General features: G+C 37.2%; 2 protein-coding genes across 13 annotated transcripts; one reads left to right on the top strand and one right to left on the bottom strand.

Moving 5' to 3' along the window:
- Positions 1 to 546: 546 nt before the first annotated feature.
- Positions 547 to 10770, top strand: LOC147386964 (histone-lysine N-methyltransferase, H3 lysine-9 specific SUVH1-like). 2 transcript variants are annotated; one of them, XM_086423523.1, is made up of 3 exons: positions 547 to 704; positions 1018 to 3459; positions 5521 to 10770. In XM_086423523.1, the coding sequence occupies exon 2, from the start codon at positions 1123 to 1125 to the stop codon at positions 3400 to 3402; it is 2280 nt and encodes a 759-aa protein (XP_086279649.1). In that variant the 5' UTR covers positions 547 to 704; positions 1018 to 1122; the 3' UTR covers positions 3403 to 3459; positions 5521 to 10770. The 2 variants fall into 2 exon arrangements, with proteins under 2 accessions (XP_086279649.1, XP_086279650.1); XM_086423524.1 differs by having other exon boundaries at positions 564 to 704; positions 1027 to 3459.
- LOC147386965 (putative arabinosyltransferase ARAD1) lies at positions 10603 to 20944 on the bottom strand. 11 transcript variants are annotated; one of them, XM_086423533.1, is made up of 12 exons: positions 20327 to 20944; positions 20068 to 20241; positions 17701 to 17858; positions 17444 to 17591; positions 16260 to 16375; positions 16023 to 16161; positions 15457 to 15567; positions 15115 to 15183; positions 14472 to 14634; positions 13943 to 14240; positions 10809 to 13047; positions 10603 to 10711 (listed from the first exon to the last, which is right to left on the bottom strand). In XM_086423533.1, the coding sequence occupies exons 1-9, from the start codon at positions 20819 to 20821 to the stop codon at positions 14512 to 14514; spliced, it is 1533 nt and encodes a 510-aa protein (XP_086279659.1). In that variant the 5' UTR covers positions 20822 to 20944; the 3' UTR covers positions 10603 to 10711; positions 10809 to 13047; positions 13943 to 14240; positions 14472 to 14511. The 11 variants fall into 11 exon arrangements, with proteins under 11 accessions (XP_086279659.1, XP_086279661.1, XP_086279660.1 ...); XM_086423535.1 differs by lacking the exon at positions 13943 to 14240 and having other exon boundaries at positions 12981 to 13047; XM_086423534.1 differs by lacking the exon at positions 13943 to 14240 and having other exon boundaries at positions 10603 to 10745; positions 12981 to 13047.
- Between the last annotated feature and the right edge of the window lie 578 nt (positions 20945 to 21522).

A 21522-nucleotide genomic window follows, 5' to 3' on the forward strand; every position in this document is an offset into this window, starting at 1 on the left:
ATTTTTATACTTATTTTCTGACTAGATTATTAGAGAGGTTGTGTTGCAGGCACCCCCACTGCTCAGGGCAAACAAAATCAAGACCGGAGGTGCAGATTTCGAAGTCGTGCGAGAAATCTCATCTATAATTTTCATCGAGATATGAGTGAAAAGGCATCTATGATTGCTATCTACTTTCACCTCAAGATGTGCGATATGAGGTACAAGCTTGAGGACTCAAAATATAAATGGTTTTGGATAGAGGTCGGAGACAAGGGCATTTCAGTCATCTATGTTAGTCTCTCACACAAAACATAGGTCAAGGGCATATCATAACTTTGAAAACGTAGGGGTATCTCTAATATTGACAAAAATGAGGAGGGTTACCTAAATTATTTCACTACACATGGAAAGGCTTCCTGGTAATTTCGCATCTCCATTTTCAGTTCCACCTCCATCTGTGGCGGTCACGTCTCATGTCCGATGCTGTCACACGTGTGCTGTAAAGCTCTTATCATTCTCCATCTGCACGAATCGAGAGATAAATCCAACGGTCCAAAGTCTCTGACAGTACGACTTCTTCCCACTTGTCCCGATCTCAGACATTTCTGTATATCATATATATAAATTAAAAAAAAATGAAAACGTAAAAGTTTGCTGCAAACAGTGAGTGAGAGAGAGAGATTTTAAACCCTAAATCAGAAGATCTCAAATTCTCAAGAAAGGTAATTTCGTTCAATCCTCTGTTTTTTCTACTGTCGATCGAACTAGTTTTTGTTTCTGATCGTTTATGCAGCTTCAAATTTTCGAAAAAAACCATCAAACCCCTTGTTTTTTTTTTTTTTTTTTGTGTGGAATTTTAATGGTTAAATGTGTGCTCTTCATTTTTTAGATCATTTTTTCACTCGATCTTCACTCGTTTGAGCTTAATTTTTTTTTTTTTTTTTGGCAAGATTGGGGACCTATTTCTTTGTGAGAGCTTCTTGTGTTTCTATGGTTTTTGATTTTGTTTTGTTTCTACTTGCATTTTTGTTTTAGGGTTTATAGTGGTGTTTATGAGATTGGATTCAGTGACTCTGTTTGTGGTTGGTGGAGCTTCAAATTGGTTTACTGTGCTTGTGAGTTTACTCTTAGAGAACAAAAATGGACCCAACAGAGTCTGGTCCTTCTTCAGGTTCGTACGATAAAAATAAAGTTCTTGACGTAAAACCATTACGATGTTTAGCGCCAATGTTCGCATCTCCGCCACTCGGGTCCGACTCTCCTCCTCCCTTCCTCTTTGCGTCTCCATTCGGCCCATTCCCTCCTGGGTATTCTCCATTTTACCCATTTTTCAACCCTTCGGACCCTCAAAGACCTCCCGAACAAAACCACTCACAGAGCCCAATTGGAGCCACCAATCAAGAAGCACCAGGTTTCGGTCATAATAACCACCCGATGCCGACATCATCGGTTCCACCAACTTCGTTTCGAACACCACCACCACCACCGGTGTTTGCAGTTCCCATAGATGGCGGTGTAGGGTCTTCAAAGAAGAGCTCTAAAAACCAGGACACCCCCAATTTACGTTTGCGCTCGGGAAGTGTGAGTAAGGGTAATTCTGTCACTTCAGCATCGGAAGATAATGAGTGGACTAGCCTACAAAAATGGGAAGAATCGCACCCCAGACTTAATAACAAGAGAGATTCTACGATATCTGTCTCTGAAGAAGATGGATGGAGTAACAACCGTAAGCGGACAGCCAATCTTTTAAGTGGCATTAATATGAATAGTACTGATGGAGAAGGTACTAGTAATGGAGAGAGGCAGAAGCCCAAGTCGCACAAGAGAATGAAGAACAGTGAGGAAATCGGTGATAGCGATTCAGTTGGGAATATTCTCATTAAATATGAGGCGCTCAGAAGACGGCTCTCCCAAATTGAAGATGCAAAGGATAAGGAGGCTTCCGGGAACAAACGGTCTGACCTAAAAGCCGGGACATTAATGATGAATAAAGGGCTTCGAACAAATATGAAGAAGAGAATCGGAATTGTTCCCGGGGTTGAAATTGGAGATGTTTTCTTTTTCAGGATTGAGATGTGTTTGGTGGGATTGCATGCTCCAATTATGGCTGGGATAGACTACATGAATCTTAAATTTGACCAAGAAGAAGAAACCGTGGCTGTGAGCATTGTATCATCAGGTGGATATGAAGATGATGTGGAAGATAAAGATGTGTTGATTTACAGTGGCCAGGGTGGGAATGCTAATAAGAAAGATGGAAAGTATGTAGCCGATCAAAAGCTTGAAAGGGGTAATCTCGCTCTTGAGAGAAGTTTGCGTCGGGGTAATGAGGTAAGAGTCATTCGAGGTATGAAGGATATTGGGAATCCTACTGGGAAGGTCTACGTATATGACGGGCTCTACAAGATCCAAGAGTCGTGGATGGAGAAAGCGAAGTCGGGTTGTAATGTTTTCAAGTATAAATTGTTGAGATTACCTGGGCAGCCTGAAGCATTTGCAACTTGGAAATCAATCCAACAATGGAAGGAAAGTACGATTTCTAGGCCGGGGCTTATATTGCCAGACCTAACTTCGGGAGCTGAGAAGTTACCCGTTTCTCTTGTAAATGACATCGATGATGAAAAGGGGCCTTCTCATTTCGCATACTTCCCTAGTCTCAAGTATTCAAAATCAGTCAACTTAATGGAACCTTCTGTTGGATGCAGTTGTCGGAGTTCGTGCCTCCCGGGTGATCCCAATTGCTCTTGTGTTGTTAAAAATGGAGGTGATCTCCCATATACCAGTACCAACAACTCAACTCTCGTAGTTCAGAAACCCATGATTTATGAATGTGGTCCTTTGTGCCTTTGCCACCCTAATTGCCGGAACCAAGTGGCCCAAAATGGTTTGAAAGTTCGCTTGGAAGTGTTCAAGACAAAGGATAGAGGTTGGGGTCTGCGATCTTGGGATCCCATCCGTGCGGGTGCATTTATTTGTGAATATGCAGGTCAAGTCATTGATAAAATTAAGGTCGAGGATAGAGATGAAGATGAAGATGATGAGTATATCTTTGATGCTACGGGTATCCGTGACAACTCATTTGAGTGGAACTACATACCTGAGTTACTAGGAGAAAAGAGACCCAATGTCACAAATGAGACATACAAGCCCTTATCCCTGATCATAAGTGCAAAAAGTTTTGGGAATGTGGCACGCTTTATGAATCATAGTTGCTCCCCGAACGTGTTTTGGCAGCCAGTCTTATACGAACACAATGATGAATCTCTTCCCCATGTTATGTTTTATGCTATCAAACACATTCCTCCCATGACAGAGTTGACATATGATTATGAGTTCGGTGGGACTCGCAGTAGGAATTTGCAGGGTAGGAAGAAAACATGCTCATGTGGATCGTTGAAATGCAGAGGTTATTTTGGCTAGGCTTGTGAGAGGCATAAAACCTGAAAGATTGAGTGGTTCGGCATGTTCCCCCTAAAGGTCAGGAATTCTTCAGCATTTGTAAATGTTTGTAGACTTGAATATCTTCACTTTATTGCTCATCCTTCCATGCTAGGTTTCTTTTATATCATGTTAGCAAGTTGCTTGTCTTGTCTTCTCTTGAATTTTTGTGGTTCCCTTTTTCTAAATTTTATAAGTTTCTATTTTCACTCAACTTTTCAAGTAGAAACCAGACGATGATCGGAGTGAGGTGAGGACTTCCTCTTCCTTGATAAGAACTGAGGGTTGAATTCCTAGTCCTTTTGTCTATTGTTTTTTAGGACGTAAAAAAATGCAATAATCCCAACCACATGACTGTTCAAAAAAATAAAATAGCAATAATAATAAACAAAAAAGAAATGAACCATGACTTGCTAAATAGAAGAAAAGAATATCCTTAAGAATCTGTGTGGTGCATACTAGGTGGATTTAGTTCTAACCAAAAACTTTCTATTCAAATTCTTCTATCCTAAAACACTATTGAAAGAGACACAGAACGCTTTAGATGATTCTTTCAACTTAAAACTAGTAAACTCTTTACGGGGTATAACCCATCACAATTTCACATCTATGTGGTTATATGTTTGGGGTTTTGTGTTTAACTAGGATGAACTCTGAGGTCCATATCTTAATTTGACAGCCATCAAAATAATTCTTCACATGATTTAGTAGACCAGCTACAAGTTCAACTGTAATATAGTTTGGACCCCTTTATAATCTAAAGTAGTTAAAGTTCTTCCTTGATTAAAAGTGGTAAGCGAGTAATATTACTGCAAGGTACTATCATCTCTTTGACTATCCATGCATCCCATTTCTTTTCTTTATTTTTTTCTATTTGTCAATTAATTATTTACATAAGAATAATGCTGAAGTGACCTCAAGCTGGAACCTCATATTGCACTTCATGATGTGAAAGTGGATAGGAACCATAGATGCTTTTCACTCGCCCAGCGCGACTTTTTATATGATATACATTTAAGTTTGTGTATGGTGCATTGGGGGGTCACAACTGACTAGTACTAGCATGTTTAAATACAATCAATAGTCTACTCCATACAAGGCATCACTTAGGCTCTAGTGCCCGTTATAAAAATGCCATTTTCAGTCTCTTTCCCGTTGAATTCCTAGTCTGCTGAATTTGGGCACCAAGGCATCATAACACTAGGCACTGCAATACCTCAATTCTCCTGGAATCACTCTCTAGGCATCCAGAGAGTTAGCCACCAAATGGGAGAAACATAGGGGATAAGGCTTGAAGCACGGGGAATTTCCCCTCACAAGGATCCTCAAACACAAACACAATGTCATGATAGGGGAAAGGTGCCTTTAAGGGTCACTCTAGGTGTCACCACTTGGCATGAGGGTTGATTTGCCTTGCTTATGTGCCATCAAGCCCTATCTGGAAGGACAATTTACCAGGTGATCCGCTGGCAAATCTTGGAAGTTGGTAGTGTCGTAAACAGAGGGTAGCAACATTATTATTGGCATTTAACAAAACCACGGGTGTAAATATCCAATCATCAATTACCGTGAAGGGATATCTCCATGGAGATCTTTGGTGTCAAGGTTGTTCTCCTTACAATTCTAACTGTGCGGCATGTCCAGGTTGTGACATGCAAGTAAATGCCTAAACAATCCAGACACACAAGCAACACTAGAATCCAAAAGGCAAATTTTTTTTTTATGAAAATGCCCTAAAGCCTTTTATTATGGTATTGAAAGGCACAACTATGTACATGGACACTTTTACAAGGCAATGATTGGTCTTGTGGTAGGCTGCCACGCAACAAGAGTTCGTATGCTACGCACTTGGTAGTTCACAAGGCACACTTTGCTACATATCTTGTATCTTTTCCCGTAATATCCCCCCAAAGCCAATGCTAATCCTTTTACATATTTTCATAAGGAAAACATCATTTTATGGGACTTAACAAGCAGGGACAGATTTATAACTTTTTTTATATTTATAATTATGATTGAATGCTTATACTTGTTTTCTTGGCATTTAAGCGACATTCTTGTCCATTCTGTGATGCTTTTTCCCTCTGTTTTTTGTTTCAGCTTTTTGTAGATGATGGCCAAGAAGAGTTTTAGACAAGATGCCCATTATCACCTATGAACAATAGTAGTTGGTTGTACAGGTATGGGAATACACCAAAATTTTCTCTTAATGACATAAGCTAGCTATCTAGGGCATAGTGAAGGGTATTCAGCTGGTCGATTAATCCCGAGGCATTAACGTATCTTGACTTAAGATTTTATATGATGCAGCCCAGTTGTTTATTTAACTGAAGCTTAATTTATCTTCATGTTGCTTTTAGCTTTTAGACAACAAAAGAATGATGATTTTCACTAAAGATTGGTAGTTTTCTTCCAGAGTTAAGTAGTAGAAAAATCCCATACATGGTTGTTGCTTACTCTTGCCAAACTGTGAGCATATCGGGGTGGTGGAGCATTGGTCCAGTGATCTGGGTGTGCTCCAAGGGTCGTGAGATCGAATCCCCCACTCATGAGTTTACCTGATACACCTATTCGTAGTGTCGGCATATCCGCAAAGATTAGTCCCACTTCTAAAGAAAAAAAGAGGGCGGGGGGGAGGAAATTAGAAAAGAGAGATTCTTTAATGAAAGATGAAATGGGATGGATACTTGTCACTTCGAATGATTAATGACAACTTCGTTTCATTCATATGGATGAGAAATTGGGTATCAACCCTATTACTCAGAATTAAAACAGCCATCAGTTATGGATTTACATTCAAGAAATTGCAAACCCAAGATAGTATTTTTATTTTTATTTTGTTATTCTGATTCAATGAATTGTAACCAAGAAAAGAAAGTAAAGTTGGCAGCGTCCGCAGTTCACAGGGGATCTGTAACTACAAACAGATGGGGAAATCAAGTTATCTAAAGCAATGGCCTTAAAAACCTGACTCAACCTTCTTTTTATTTTTTATTTTTTTAGAGTGTAACATACAATGTAAACTAAAGGGGATGGGTATACAAGGAGTTAATCATCTTATTTTTATTATTATCCAAGTACTAATATTTAAAATGAGGATAGAAAATAATTAAATAAACTCTTCATCAATGATGACTTTTTCAAGTATGTCGGGAAATTCAAGATGTCTTTGAAGAAGAGGAGGAAAGTGTAGATATAGGGATAATAGAAAGTCTAGTTTCCCATGTCATAATATTAAATATGCGTAATCAAATCGTTTTGCAAGTATATTGAGCTCTGTTGTATTCTATGAACGCATATATTTTAGAATGTTTCTCTTCATATCTACTCTACTCTTGTTTGGTACAAGAGTATTGATTTGATTGACTTTTTTATTAAAACTGATAAAATACCTCTCCATCGGTTGAGACTAACCCACTAAGAATTCATTGCTTCGGGGGATTTCCAACACTAGACCTATTTAACCCCACAGGTGGCCCCAAAGAATTCATTGCTTCGGGGGATTTCCAACACTCGACCTATTTAACCCCACAGGTGGCCTCAAAGAATTCATTGCTTAGGGGGATTTCCAACGTACCTAATAGACTAATCGAAAAGACTCAGATGGCCAAGTCTTAAATCTCTGGGTGAAGTCCATGCACATGTGTTGAAAGGGCATATTTATAAATTAAAATATTACTTAATTGGTGGTTTGAAGATTATAATAAAAAAAGGATAAATTTGTAATTTTGATAACTAACCAACTTGATTTTCAGGATTTGTGATGGTACAATTGCAATATTTTTCTAATTTTGACCAAAATAACCCTTAACAGTATAAAGTTTTTAAGTGATGAGGTTCGAGACATTTTTAGAATCCAAATTGTTGAACAACTTAATACTCCGCCTCTCATTGTAATAGTAAACATATTCAACCTTAAGACTCTATATACTTAAAGTGAAGTATAAAACATTGGATTTTTTTTTTTTTTTTTTTTACGTAGAAAACAATGTGTGGTAGATTAAAGTTAATTTACCAAAGTCGTACTTTTTTTTTTTGGAAGGTAATCGAGAGTTTAAGCAAACGTCCAGTTGAAATATATTGCCACATAAAACTAAGGGTATGTTTAGTCATACTTCTGAAGTCTAAATTCTAATTTCTGCTTTTTGAAATTTAAAATCTAAAGTCTTGTTTTGAAAAAAGTTGTTTGTTTATAATTTTTAAAAGTTTCTGGTTACAAACAGAATTTTAAAACATAATGATCATTTTGATAAGATTATCTTTTTGTAATTCTAATAAATTGTTAATCGAAAACATAACATGTTTTGCATAATGAAATCATCTACATATTTAATTTCAATTTCTAATAAATCAAAGACCCCAAAAATATTGTTTTCAAATTGATTTCATACTTGAAAAATTATATTCTAATAAGGTAATACTCAAACAATAAATAATCATGTATTTTCTAGTTCAATTGCGATCTGATCACATAAAGTGATGTGAACTACCTAGAAATTTAATAAATAAAATCAAAAAGAAAAGTGGATTGAGATGTGAACTGCCTAATCAAAAGAAAAAGTAGAGAAACCTTGACAGTGTAATTGTAGAGGAAGAAGAGGTAGAAGAGAAAGGACAAATAGAAAAATTAAAAGTAAGGATTTTAGAGTTTGTATAAAGAAGAGATAAGTGATAGAAATCAGTGTTTTGATGAGAGTATTTTAGAAAAAAAACTATAATTAAGAATCCAAAAGTTTCATCTAGCGTCCCCTCATTGTTTAATAAAAAATTCTGAATTTTGGTTCTTAAGACTGAAATCTGAAACGAAACAAACAAAAATAAAATTTCTAAAGTCTGAATGTTAAAAGTGGACCACCTCTATTCAGACTTTAGAAGTGTCACCAAACACACACTAAGACCTTACATCGGATTTGCCCTTGGAATCTTCACTAATGATACAATGTAATTCTCTAATTCTCTAGGAAAATAGTTAGGCAATATGCTTATAGACAAATGAGCAGCCCTGTTGACTTCTCTTAGACAAATGAGAACCTCACAAAATGGAATTTAGGGATAAGATTCTTGATGCTTTTATAAAGACTTTTTTTTCCTGCCAAGGGATTGGAATCTCGTCGTTTAAGCATTGAATGTCTGTTAGAAAGTCAGCTGCAACATTTGATGTTCAGGAAGTTGTGGTTGAATGCAAGCTCCAACCCATCACTTATAGCAATGAATTCGTGGACAAGACTGTTAACGCCACAAGTGCAAGAAACCATAGCTAAGGGAGGCTGGCCTTCAGAGTCTCTGATGATAGCACCATGCCCTCCATTGCTACTCCTGAAGGCACCATCTGTGTTGAGCATCCAACAACTTGGAGGAGGTTTTTCCCATTTGTAGGAGGTTGGGGTATGGATGGAGGTCGCATCCAAGCCCGAAGACCCACAGAAGTCTCTCGATCTGCTGTTGTCTTGGAAAGGGGGAGTCACCGAGTATCTAATTCTGGTTTCATCCACAATCAAGCACTTAATAGCTTTGACTGTATGAGGAGGACTTCCTTTAAGAATTCTGTTGCACCTTTCTCTCCAGATACGATAGACCATAGCAGCAAAAACACTCTTCTTGAAGTTGTTTAAAGTGTTGTTGCCCTTCAAAGAGGTGGTCATCCAATGAATTTCCTCCTTGGCCTTCTGGTTATACCCGATCAGTAAAAGAGGTTTGACAAGATTTGCTTGTCGAAAGGGCATTCCATGAAGAGATGCTGGATGTTTTCTGGGCTCGAGCTACAAAAGGTGCTTGAGGTAGATTGAAGGCAACCACGTGCAACTAACTAATCCTGAGTTTTAAGAACCCCTCTCATCACCATCTAGAAAATGAACTGGTGCCTAGGGGAGCATTAGAAAAACCAAACTAGGTGAGCCCAATCAACAGAGGTAGGAGAGGGCTTCAAGAAGTTAACCATGTCCTTTGACGGTGAATTGACCACTACAAGATGCAGACCAAATTACCTCGTCTTCTTCATAAGTATCCATCTGGATTGAAGGGAGGAAAGCCCAAACTTGATCAAGGAATCAGTGAGCCTGCGAGGAGGGGGGGATCCAGTCTTCATTGTTCATGATGGCGGCACAGGGTGCATTGGAGTGCATCGTTGAATCATATCTCAAGTTCTCCTGGAATAGGCCATGGAGGATACCTAAAGGGTGCCAAGGATCATGCCAGAATTTTGTAGATCTAGCATTGCCCAAGAGGTGGAGAGCCAACTTTTGATCTTTTCCTTTGGACTCCAAGATTTTCCTCCAGGCCCAAGAGCAGTCCCTGGGACTGTTCATGGTCCAGATGTGCTTCTGCTTAATCAAGTTGCACCTCACCCATTTAGCCCAGGGGTAGTTAGGTTGAGCTCCAAGAAGCCAACAATACCTCGTAATCGCAGCTTCGTCCAGATTTCTAGGTTACTGATTCCCAGACCCCCTTCAGATTTGGGGCTGCTAACTCTTTTTTTTCCAGCTCACAGAGTGACCTTTGTTGCTGTCTTCATTGCCAGTTCAAAGGAACCTTGCACAGAGCCTATTGATTTGGGTGCTCACAACTTTAGGAAAGATGAAACAAGTGGTCCAGTAGTTGTGCATGCTGCAGAGAACAGATCTCACAAGTTCAAGCCTACCGTGATCTTTAGGAAAGATGAAACAAGTGGTCCAGTAGTTGTGCATGCTGCAGAGAACAGATCTCACAAGTTCAAGCCTACCGTGATCTTTAGGAAAGATGAAACAAGTGGTCCAGTAGTTGTGCATGCTGCAGAGCACAGATCTCACAAGTTCAAGCCTACCAGCATAAGAGAGTAATTTCCCTTTCCAGGATTTTCACTCTATTGGAGATTCTGTCTATGAGGGGAGAACAATCTGAGGCTTTGAGCATGGTAGGGGTTAAGGGAAGACCCAGGTAGTTCATAATAGAATTGCATTCTCTCCATTGCAAGGTACTCAGAATGAAATTCATCGCAGAGATGGGAGTATTAGAGAATACAATTCTGCTTTTAGCATTATTGGCTTGAAGTTCAGAGAAAGCTTCGAAAGATTGCAGAGCCTCATGGAGAGCATTGGTTGATCCAGGTTCTCCCTTGAAGAACACAAGGAGGTCATCTGCAAAACTGAGGTGGGATGGTTGAGGATTCTTGCAATTATTCAACAACTTGAAGGAACCAGACTCCACTTCAAAGTTCAGTAAGGAAGTGAACGCCTCCATGATGAGGACAAAGATGAAGGGAGTGAGAGGATACCCCTGCCTAAGACCTCTTTGACCTTGAAAATAGCCCTGAAGACTGCAGTTGATGGAGATGTTTCCTCTCTTAGCACCTACTTTAAAATAAAAAAAAGATAAAAGATTTATGCAGTTATTGTATTACTATATACACTTACCATCTTCACAATCTATTTTTACTGAATGGAAAATCCTAACCATCTTCAGTATCTAAAAGGAGAAAAATAATAAATTTGAAAGGGTATTATTAGAAAAGATGAAAAGAGGAAAAACAATATAGAAAGTTGTAGGGGGTATCTTTTGAAAAGGAAAGTAGAGAAAATACAATAAAATAGGACGATTTCTTGGGAAGGGAAACAAGAGAGAAGACAAAAGACGGACAACTATCCTCAAGATACACTGTTGTGTTTAATTATATGGATTTTTGTATAATCCGAACACCTCAAAATTCAATTCAAACTAGCCATTCATATGAAAAAATGTGTGAAATTTTCAATTCAGTGTACCAATACCGAATCATTTTTGCAAGGTTTGGTAGGTACTTACTGATCTTATACATAAATATTCAATACTGGCATACCGAACAAAAAGTTTTACAAGAGAAAATTTGTTCAATAGGCGCTTATCAAATCTCTTTTGTAACGTATAGAGGGTACCTAGCAAACAATACTTTCTTGTGTAAATCTATGTTTTATATGCCAATATATACCGAAATGATTTTGAGGGATGGTTCATGGAACAATAATGGTGACAAAATCTATGATAATGGTTTTTGTCTTATATGGGTTAGAAGTTTTAGAATGGGCTGATTTTTTGTGAGGATGATCTCACCATAGAGATCATACTCACAAAAAAAAAAAAAAATCAACTCATTCCGAAATAGAGATCATCCTCACCAAAAAACCAACTCATTCCGATTCTAAACCCATCAAAAGTAGTTTACAAAAAATTAACAGTCCATGATTCTTCAACCTATAAATTGGGGTTAGAAGTTTCGGAATGGACTGATTTTTGGTGAGGATGATCTCCTCTTCATAGAGATTATCTCATCCACACCAAAAATCAGTCCATTCTAAAACTTCTAATCCCATCAAAAGTAATTTACAAAAAATCATTGTCATATATTTTGTCACAATTATTGTCCCATGTACTGACCCCTTGATTTTGTAATGTTTGGTAGGTATTCACTAAATCAACTAAAGTATGCTTAATCTGAACTTACCTAATAAAATCTTTGATTCTTCGGGTTTTTCAATCAAAAATCGTCATTTTATAGGTTTTGATAATAATTTTTCTATCTTCTTTCGTGATTAAATGTAATAATAAAAAAAAAACAAGATAAATTTCAAAAAGAATAAATAGTTAAAAATAGAAGCATAAAAGATTAATCTCCAAATTAAACTTCACACAAAACTCGAGGTGAATATTTTGTTCAATGACTTGTAGAATGTTTAGTTGTGGGTGCATAGAACACAAGGTGAGTGCAATGAGACTTAATATTTAGTGGTGGGTGCCGTTAAAGTGACTTTTACCATAGAGGTTGATAAGCTTGAAGATAACTGGTTTTGGGAAGAAAAATGAAAGAGAACTTTTGAGATTCACGCAAATACAAGGATATCTCTAATATTCACCAAAACGTGGGGGCCATGTCTAAATCAACCCTAAAAGAATAAAATATAAAATTTACTGTTCAAAATACATTTAATTGCTCTAAATATTGTATTCTTTACTTAAGTTCAAAGTACAGCCTAAACAACATCAAATAAAAAATCCAGGCATTTGGGATGTATTCATCCAATAACCCCAACCATTAGATATCAAATGACTATAATGCCCCTCATCTATTGAATCACGATTTAATGTGTTTATTATTTATATTTTTTTTTGGTTTACAATTTCATAGTTTTAATAATCTCTAGACCTCCAAATCTACGTCCTCTTTGTCCCCTAAGTTGACTATGTTTTTTTCACCTCACTCATAGTCAATCCATGTGATGCACACTTGGATTGATTTTGTATTTAATTTTATATAAATAAAAAATATTCAAAATCATTAGAGAAAAAAAAGTTCTTTCTTTTGAATATTAAAAAACACAAAACCCTAATAGTTAATGTGATGAACGATTTACATTGACTATCCTATCTGAAATCCAGATATCACCCAAATCATCTGAGTCTCGAACAAATTTTTAAACCATGCTAACCTTCCTAGAGCAGATTTTACATGAATAATGAAAAGAGTCACGTAGCACAGGATACCTCGTGGTAGTTACCACTCCTTTGTGGACACGGTTTTCTAATATAAACTGAGATGAAAGCTTGAAAATGACCTGACACAAAATCTCCATGGCAACCACAATATGCATCACGAGCAACATCCAGACACGTGTTAATAACCTGCAAGAAATCCCATTTGAACTGGTTAACCCTAATGTTCAATGATAAACAGTCATTATAGGTAAGAAAACCTATCCATATCATGGTTTTCAATCTCTGCATCGCATCTCATCTCATTCGCAAACGATACTGAAATGACTCAGACTAGAGTTTTTTTTTTTCACAAATCTCTGAACCAAGAAAAGATGAAGTTGAAGATTGAAGCACAAGAATTAGAAGATCTCAGTGATGGTGTCTCATTTCATTCAAAAACAAAACTGAGATGACTCGCCCAAGTCAGCTCAGTCTCAAATAACTTTTAAAACCATGATCCATATGTTGGTCAGGTAAAACCAAATGGAAGTTTTTATTACAATGCAGTTTTAAAACTAAACTAAACACCTGTTCAAGATTGCTATACCTTACAAATTCCTTCTTTGAAAAGGTAAGCTAAGGCAGATTTTAATTATCAAAAAAGGTTTATATTTCATGATAGAAGGTCCCAACTTGCCAAGTTGGTTAAAGTCGAGTGTTGATACCATGACCTGAGTTCAATACCCACCTTCACCTATTAATTACCGTCCACTAATCTGGCTTTGCATATTTTATAGTAAAAGAGCCCATTAGCATCCTCAGAAACAATCCTTCTGAGAGTTCACATGATAAGGTTGGATTTGAGCTCAACTTCATCAGTACAATTAAGGAAAAAAACAAGATGATTTGTAGCCTAATTGGTCTCCCTAAAACAAGAAATGAAAAAACTATCAAATAAAGAAACATGGCCCTTATCAATAGCATAAATTAATATTCTTTTTTTTTTTTTATAAATTAAAAGATAAAAGGAGGCTGAGGTAGCCCCCAAACACCAAGAAAAGCAAAACTACAAAAGAAGGAGAAATAAATCAAAAATACAAACCCGCTAGGGACTACACATCGCAAATGTTATTCCAATTAAAAACAAAGTCTTGGAAACACGCTCCCTCAAAGTTTTTACTCAGCTTTGACCAAAGGAAAAGCAAACCCAAGATCTCTAATATCACCGTGTGAGAGGAGCTCTTCTTGCTATGAAATACCCTGTTGTTGCGTTCTCTCCAAAGACCCCAAGCAATTGCGAATGGTAGGATAGCCCAAAGAAGCCTCTTTCTAGAATTGAAGATATTTAAACTCCAACCCTCCAGAAGCGCCCAAAAAGATGAAGGAAATACCCAATCCACCTGAAAACGGGATAAGAAAAACATCCAAATACCTCGAGTAAAAGGACAATGAATAAGTATGTGATTAATAGACTCCCCATCCCTAAAGCAAAGAAAGCAGAAATTTGGGGTAATCCACCCTCGATAGATCAAATTATCCAAGATATTTAAACTCGAACTCTTGAATGTTCAACTCTCACAGTAAACAATATTCTAACTCGCCAGCATACTAAAATCAATTATAATACTTACAAAAGACCAACATGTGGGCAGAGACACACATTGCCAGTCATCACAATGAAGGACTCGTGAGATTTGCTTGCTTGCATTCACATGTGCACAGCCTTCTTGATTCTTTCACCACACGTTGTGTTCTACGGATATGCAGCTTGATGTTTGACAACTTACCTGCAAGCTGTGTAAGGAAAAAATAAAACCAAAAGGAACAAGGGACTCAAGTTAAGCTTTGTGATTGTGATTCCTAAAACAGATTTTACCAGCACTTGTTTGCACTGAAAAAATGAAATCCGTTGGCTAGTTGTGTTCAAAAGACAACCAGGTTTGGCAGAATAGAAAACCCACTTCTTTATAGATATGATTTTTTAATGCAACTGAATTAACGATCAGAATAGATTCAAGCTTGAACATGACCCAAAAAACCACCATGGCACGAAATTAATCATGAGCAGTGTCCTGGTACCACACCACAGTGACAATACAGGGCTACTCACATGTCAGCAGCCATCCCTTAACGGCCTGTAATGAATTGGTACTAAAGGGAAAAAACAGTCAGAGCCGAGCAGTACCAGAACATACTTCATAGTTCATACCAAGGAAAAGTTATAAATCACAAACTAAAACCAGGCTCTAATGAAGGAAAGAGAAAATCACATACCATTCTCCAAGTTAAATCCTCTGGACCCAAAGGTTGAGCTGGACTGGAGTATAAGAAATGCCTTGAGTACTGAAAAATTAAAAATTCCATATGCCATCAGCAAGTTTTGTTCCAAATGCAAGATAGTCTGTCTGACTTCAACAGAAGTATGCACAAGCTTGTAACAAGAACATAATCAGAAAAAAAAAAATCAAGACTTGGATTTAACTGAGTAGGAGGATTCAGCTACCATCCCAATGGATTAATTTGAAATGCATGCCTAAGCTTATGACCACTTAACATTGATATACAGATTATAGATACTGAATTAACAAAACTTCCACTAAAAATAAAGAAACAAACCTTCGCAAGGTTGGCCTGCATCTTTCTGATTTTCTCAGCAGGAATACTCTTGAGGAATGTTACAAGCCAGCCTGGTTGTATGGCATCACTTGAAGAAACAAATAAAACTATCTGCATATAAGGTAAAATGGCTTAGAAACCACTACTAAAATAAAGCCAATCAGACAAATTCTTCATAAAGATTCGTGGTCATGTCTCTGCATGTTTCATCAATCTAAAGAGGGGCAAGCATTCCATCTTTTCATGCTTGTGATAAGATAACTTCTTTTTTTTATCAGCTTTGCTTCTCTCGTCAAAGTTGTCTTGTTTTCATTGTTACCAACGTTACCTAGCTTTTGTTTTTTTTGTTTTTTTTTGTTTTTTTGTCTTTCGTAATTTCTTCAGAAAGATACATTAGGGGAAGGAAAAAAAAACCATGCTTTAAAAAAGAGGGCTTCTATCGCCACACCAACTTTTGCTAACGCCACCCCAACATATGCGTTGATTCTTTGGTGATTTACATATGAATTGGGACGGCGTTAGCAAAAGTTGGTGTGGCAATAGAATCTCCCTTTAAAATTATGTACCTTTCGATAATCAAGTATTCCTTCAAAAGGAAGCTCCAGTTCATCACTGACTATAACGGGGATGCACCCACTGACAATAGCATCAAACAGTCTAGCAGATGATGGAGTATCTCCAGCTGGGCTTAGGCAAAAGATAGATCTGAAGTCCAAAAAATGAAACTTTAATAGCAGACTAAGGCATTCCAACGATAAAAGTTTGGGACAAAAAACATAAGAATATAAGATGTTAATTTGTACCTGCGCATGCCATTCTGAGCTGCTTCTTTCCCTGCCTCTCCTGTTGATCCCTCCTCTATAGAAACTCCCTCACCATCACTCAATTGTACCACTAGTTTGGCACGTATCTTTCCACCCTGATATTGCAGCTCCTTAGCATTAACAGCCATATACCAGAATACACAGACTTAACCAAAACCTAGTTACGTTGTCAAGAATAGAATGAATACTCAGATCAGGATGGAGGATGTGAAGAAGTCGAGGAAAAAAAAACAAGATTTGTTATAAATGTGGAAGGAACAATGGATTCGTACGCTATGTTTCTTTTCTTTGTCCAATGTTCCAGATGCAATATTTTATTGGTCCCACCTAGAAGATCTCATAGGTCAACACAGGGTTACCAAATTCATTGTTGAAGTACTGAACCGCGAACTGATTCGAATCAAACCAGTTTGTGGTACGGTTTGCTATTGGTTCATCAAATGCAGTGAACCAAACGTACAACATAATTTAAGTTAATTTTTTCCATCCCCCTCTACATATTGATAATATTTGAAATATCTTCCTAAATTTTCAAATTGATAGCATGCCCCTTTGACCTTCATTTTTATTGATAGACTGATGGAAAATGACCAAATACCCTTCAACCCATAAATAATAAAAAAATCTGACTTTTTTCTTTCCAAAATCTACCATCTTCAGTATCTTTTTTACCCTATTCATCACTTTAACCTTCAAATACCCTCATCTTTGTCTACCTTTACGAACCGGGTTCATTCTTGATTGGCAAGCGAACCTGAATTCGAACTAAGCGAACCAATGAATCAGGTAACATAGGGCCAACAATCAAATTTATCAGACGATCCAAAGAATCGGATCGGTTGTTTTTTTCCTGAACCATTCATATCTTCTTTGACCACCAATTTCTTTTGCTCTAGATTATTTCTTTTTCTTTTTCTTCACTTTATTTGACTAGAAGAATGCAATATCTTGATTGTTAGGATCACACCAGGTCGATTTCTCTCCTAAGAAAAATGTTCTAGCCTTCTAGGTGGGACCCATTAAATGGTGGATCCCAACCCCCTCCATGCATGCAATGTGTACCATTAAAGCAAGACAGTTTTTTTTTTCTCACAAAACACTATATAATAATAAGGATAAAAAAATTAGAAACTAAACTTTTGAGTTCTGGAAAAAATTCTCACAGCATTTCTTTTGAGTCTCCCACGGAAGAAGAGTAGTATGGTTCTCCTAGATTCACTTTCCGATAAACATTTGGCATCACATGCTTCAACATTTGGGACGTAAGGAAGAATAAGGTCCTTTTCCAGCCAAACTTCACCAGGCTTGTACCTAAATACATTCAAATCATCAATTTCACAAAAACATAACATTGCACTTTTCAAGTTTTAAGGGATCATACTTTAAGAAGCACAAAGAAAGTATCAAGTAAGAGTGTAACCAGTTTCCTGTGGAGTCCATATCTGGTAGAAGCCAAATCGCTTTCTTCATAAATCTGCGAACAGATTTTAAGGACCAGGGATGATGAACAGGAAGAATATGGTCTCTTCCTTCAGATCGCTTCCAGGCAGGCTGGTCTGTCACCCACTTCAAAGCCTCCTACATTCACAAACAACTGTACATAAGATCTTCAAATTTAGAAACTCTTAACAGAGATGATAAAAGGAACAAAAGCATTTGAATCTCATACCACACCCATCTAATGCACAACTTAATTTTGTGAAAAATACGAAATAGCAAAGTCAACAGAAAATGCACAAATACAAGGATTTACGTGGTTCGGCAATGTGACTACTTCCACGGAACAAAACAAGACCAATCACTATTTTCACATACGTTTTACAGCCCTAGAGATCTCTATTTATTAACCCGGGAGTTGCTCAAACGTGTTTATCTCCCCAAAACAGAAACCCCCCAAAAATAGAAAACCCTAAGAAAATATTACATGATTGCCCTTTACGTACCCCTAAAAATTTGGGCCAAGGGCGCTGCCCCCTTCACCCCCGCAACTCTGCGTAGCACAACAACATATAAAACATCTCAAACACAACAACTTTTAGGGAAGGTATTCATTGCATGGTTTTAAAACTCGGTTTTGCATCTCGTCTCATCCATGCCAAATTCCGAGTCGTCTCGGATGAGTTTTCCAATACATAAGAGACATCTTGTTCAAAAATTAAAAAAATGAACATGGGGTTATAAATCTCGTCCGAAAAATTGACTTGCCCATCCATCTCATCCATGCCTGATACCGAGACGACTCAGACGATATATCTCAGTCTCGGATGAGTTTTGAAACCATGATTCATTGTAGAGATTCTGAAAGAGTTACTTAGACACCAATCCACATATACAGCAAAAAATAGATGCCTTTCCATCAACTTCTTACCATGGCCAGATCTCAAATGGATAAGATCTCCTGCTCTTAAAACTAAATGTTGGAGTTTTACAACTAATAACCTACGGGTACCTAAATTTTGTCCTGAAGAGTGACAGAAGATACAAAATAAGCTTTCAAGATGATTGGGAAAAAGATGATGGATAAAGGAAATGCAGAAAATAAATTTTAAAATCTCATAGAAAGATCTTACTAAATAAGATTGTCAGCATAACAGTAATCAAATGCAACATGCATCGCAACTAGCAGGAACATACCATGACATCATGAAAATTGAACATCACACTCAATTTTCAAGTTATCACTCATGCGATGAAGAAGAAACACTCATATTGAGGAGGAAAAAGGACAAATTTTCTATTTTTGAAGCAAATACGGTTGCTACTGGCACATCTCTTACTAACACTTGCACTCAGACCTAGGACTTAACTAAGATGAAACAACTTTTTTTGTCTGATAAGTAAGATAAACTGCTTGTTGGAATGTTAAAGAAAAATTCTAGAAAAATAACATCTGACTTCCAACTTAAAACTGAACACTTAGTTAAAATAAAATTAAGAAACAAAAAAACTTATAAAACAACGTATACAGACCATGGTTTTTAAACTCGGTTTCACGTCTCGTCTCGTTCAGCCCAGATACCGAGTTAACTTGGACGATACGTCTCGACTCGTTCAGCATTGAGACAATGGTTTTTAACTATTTAAAAAATCTGAAAATTTCTGAAAAAATTCAGAAATGATTCCTATTAAAAATTGAAGTAAAAAAAAAAAACATAAAATTAAAAAAAAAAAAAAATCATAATATACCTATCAAAATAAATAAATTAAATATTTACATTGTTAAGTATTTCATTTTCATTGTTATGTATGTTTCATCCGATTTCATCTTGAATCGGATGAAGAAGATGAAGTTTTCCTCCAAAACCTTCTTCTTTTTTTTTGTTCACTTAGTTGAGAAGATGAAGAAAAATCGATTTGGGTGAAAGAATATAGGGTTGAGAACGTTTAACTCATTTAACTCGGATGAGATTTTGAAAATCTCGTCCGATAGATATTGTTTGTCTCGCGATTTATTCATTGCTGTTAGGTATCGTTTGTCTCGGATGAGATTTTGCAAAATCTCATCTGAGACGTCTCGCCTATCTCACGATACGTGAACGTCTCAAATAGGTTTGTGAGTTCGTCTCATTCAGCCCCGATACCGAGTTAACTCGAGCAATACGTCTCGATCTTGGACGAGTTTTAAAACCATGATACAGATTCGCTCATGCACAAAAACTTACTGTTTATTAGGTAATTTAGGATCAAAATGATGGCTTCAGACATAACAAAACATTGCAATTTTTCATAAATATGGCAATTTATCAAATCACAGCTCAAACATAAACCTTTGGAAACACGCTCCCACCCTGTAAAGTGCTTTGCATTGCTGTTTCTCCAGCAAAAAGAAGCTTATAGTCGTGAAGAATGGAATGTAGAACAAATCCGCCTCTTCTTGTCGATGAACCCTAACAACATTTTTCAAGTACCTCTCTGATTCTGGAGCGATCAAATCCGCCCATAACCAGTAATCGACAGAATGCTGCATCAAACATGCTCAAAATCAGTCTAAATATCATATCTCAATTGAATTATGGAAAATATATAAAATGTTCGATGAAATTTACTTGTTCGATCAACCGATGCACGGGACTACCGTTAGATGTCAAATTCGACGTCTCCCTGTAAGTATTCCTGAACAACCATAGCAGGTCATACGTAAATTTAGCTGGCATTTCGTAAACATAAACCCTAATAACCGATGAAGTCGATTGGTGAATTTTCTCCATCTCTCTCTTCCAAATCAAATCATCCAAATCTTTCACGGATTCTTCATCGAAGCCATTAATGGAATATTCAGATACTGATTGAGGTTTCGGGATCTGAGATCTGGATGTGAGGAATTTCTCGAGTGATGCGACGAAAGAGAACTCGGGATTAGGGTTAGGGTTTTGGAAGATAGTTGAAGAAGAGTGAGACGAAGGTTGGTACGGAGTGAAGAAGAAGAAGATGAAAGCGATGGAAAGGAGAGAGAGAGTGAAGAGAATAAATGCTGACGTGGAAGAACGATGGAAAGAGAGAGATGGAATTCTCTCTCTACTGTTAAAGTGTTTTCCTGCCATTCAAGGAGAAATGCAGAGGAGTTCTTCGTCTTCTATCTATGGTTTCTAAACTCGGTTTCCATTCATCTCGGCACTCAACGATATCGAAATGACTCGGACGAGTTAGCTCGGTCCTCACGAGTCAAATCATTCTTGCCCTGTAAAAGACTTTTAATACTTGAACTTGATCCTACTTGTTAGGGTGCACATTGGATCGGGCCAAATTGAGAACCGAACCAATGCATTTTGGTTTGGTTTGGTTTGGTTTGGGTTTTTTGCTCTTCGATTCGATTCTGATTTAGCATTTTTAAAAACCAATTGATTCGATTTGGTTCTCGGTCGATCATTGCCATCATCAAAAATATGAAGAGGTATGCTCTTTCTCTCTCCTCTTTTTGGAAACATAGAGATGTGAGGGGCGTGCAGATTAAGGCTTCGGTCATGAATCCTTCATACCTTCTTCATCTCTTCCTTATCCTTTCTCCCTTCTTCGATTTCTAGGGGTTTTTTTATGAGAGGATCAATTGACCTTAATAACATCGCCATTAATGACAAGACAAAGCTTCTACTGTTTTTGCTTCTGTCGTTGATGGAGATGAAGTTTTAATAAATAGGAGAACTGAACTAAACTAAACTAAACTAAGTCGGTTTGGGTTGGTTCAATTTCTAAGGGTAACCGATTCGATTTCTATTGCAGATTTGTAGAATCGATCATATTTGAT

Source organism: Akebia trifoliata, chromosome 14, assembly GCF_017979445.1.
Source record: "Akebia trifoliata isolate Shusen 1 chromosome 14, ASM1797944v1, whole genome shotgun sequence".
In the NCBI taxonomy this organism is placed as follows: Eukaryota; Viridiplantae; Streptophyta; class Magnoliopsida; order Ranunculales; family Lardizabalaceae; genus Akebia; species Akebia trifoliata.

Bases quoted from the DNA above. Each gene is read 5' to 3' on its own strand.
- LOC147386965 (XM_086423535.1), bottom strand. From the start codon at position 20,821: ATGGCAGGAAAACACTTTAACAGTAGAGAGAGAATTCCATCTCTCTCT. The intron at 17,859-20,067 runs GTGGGAGCGTGT...TTGTGAATGTAG, and splicing joins AATGCAAAGCACTTTACAGG to GAGGCTTTGAAGTGGGTGAC. The intron at 16,162-16,259 runs GTACAAATTAAC...TTTGGACTTCAG, and splicing joins GCTCAGAATGGCATGCGCAG to ATCTATCTTTTGCCTAAGCC.
- LOC147386964 (XM_086423523.1), top strand. From the start codon at position 1,123: ATGGACCCAACAGAGTCTGGTCCTTCTTCAGGTTCGTACGATAAAAAT.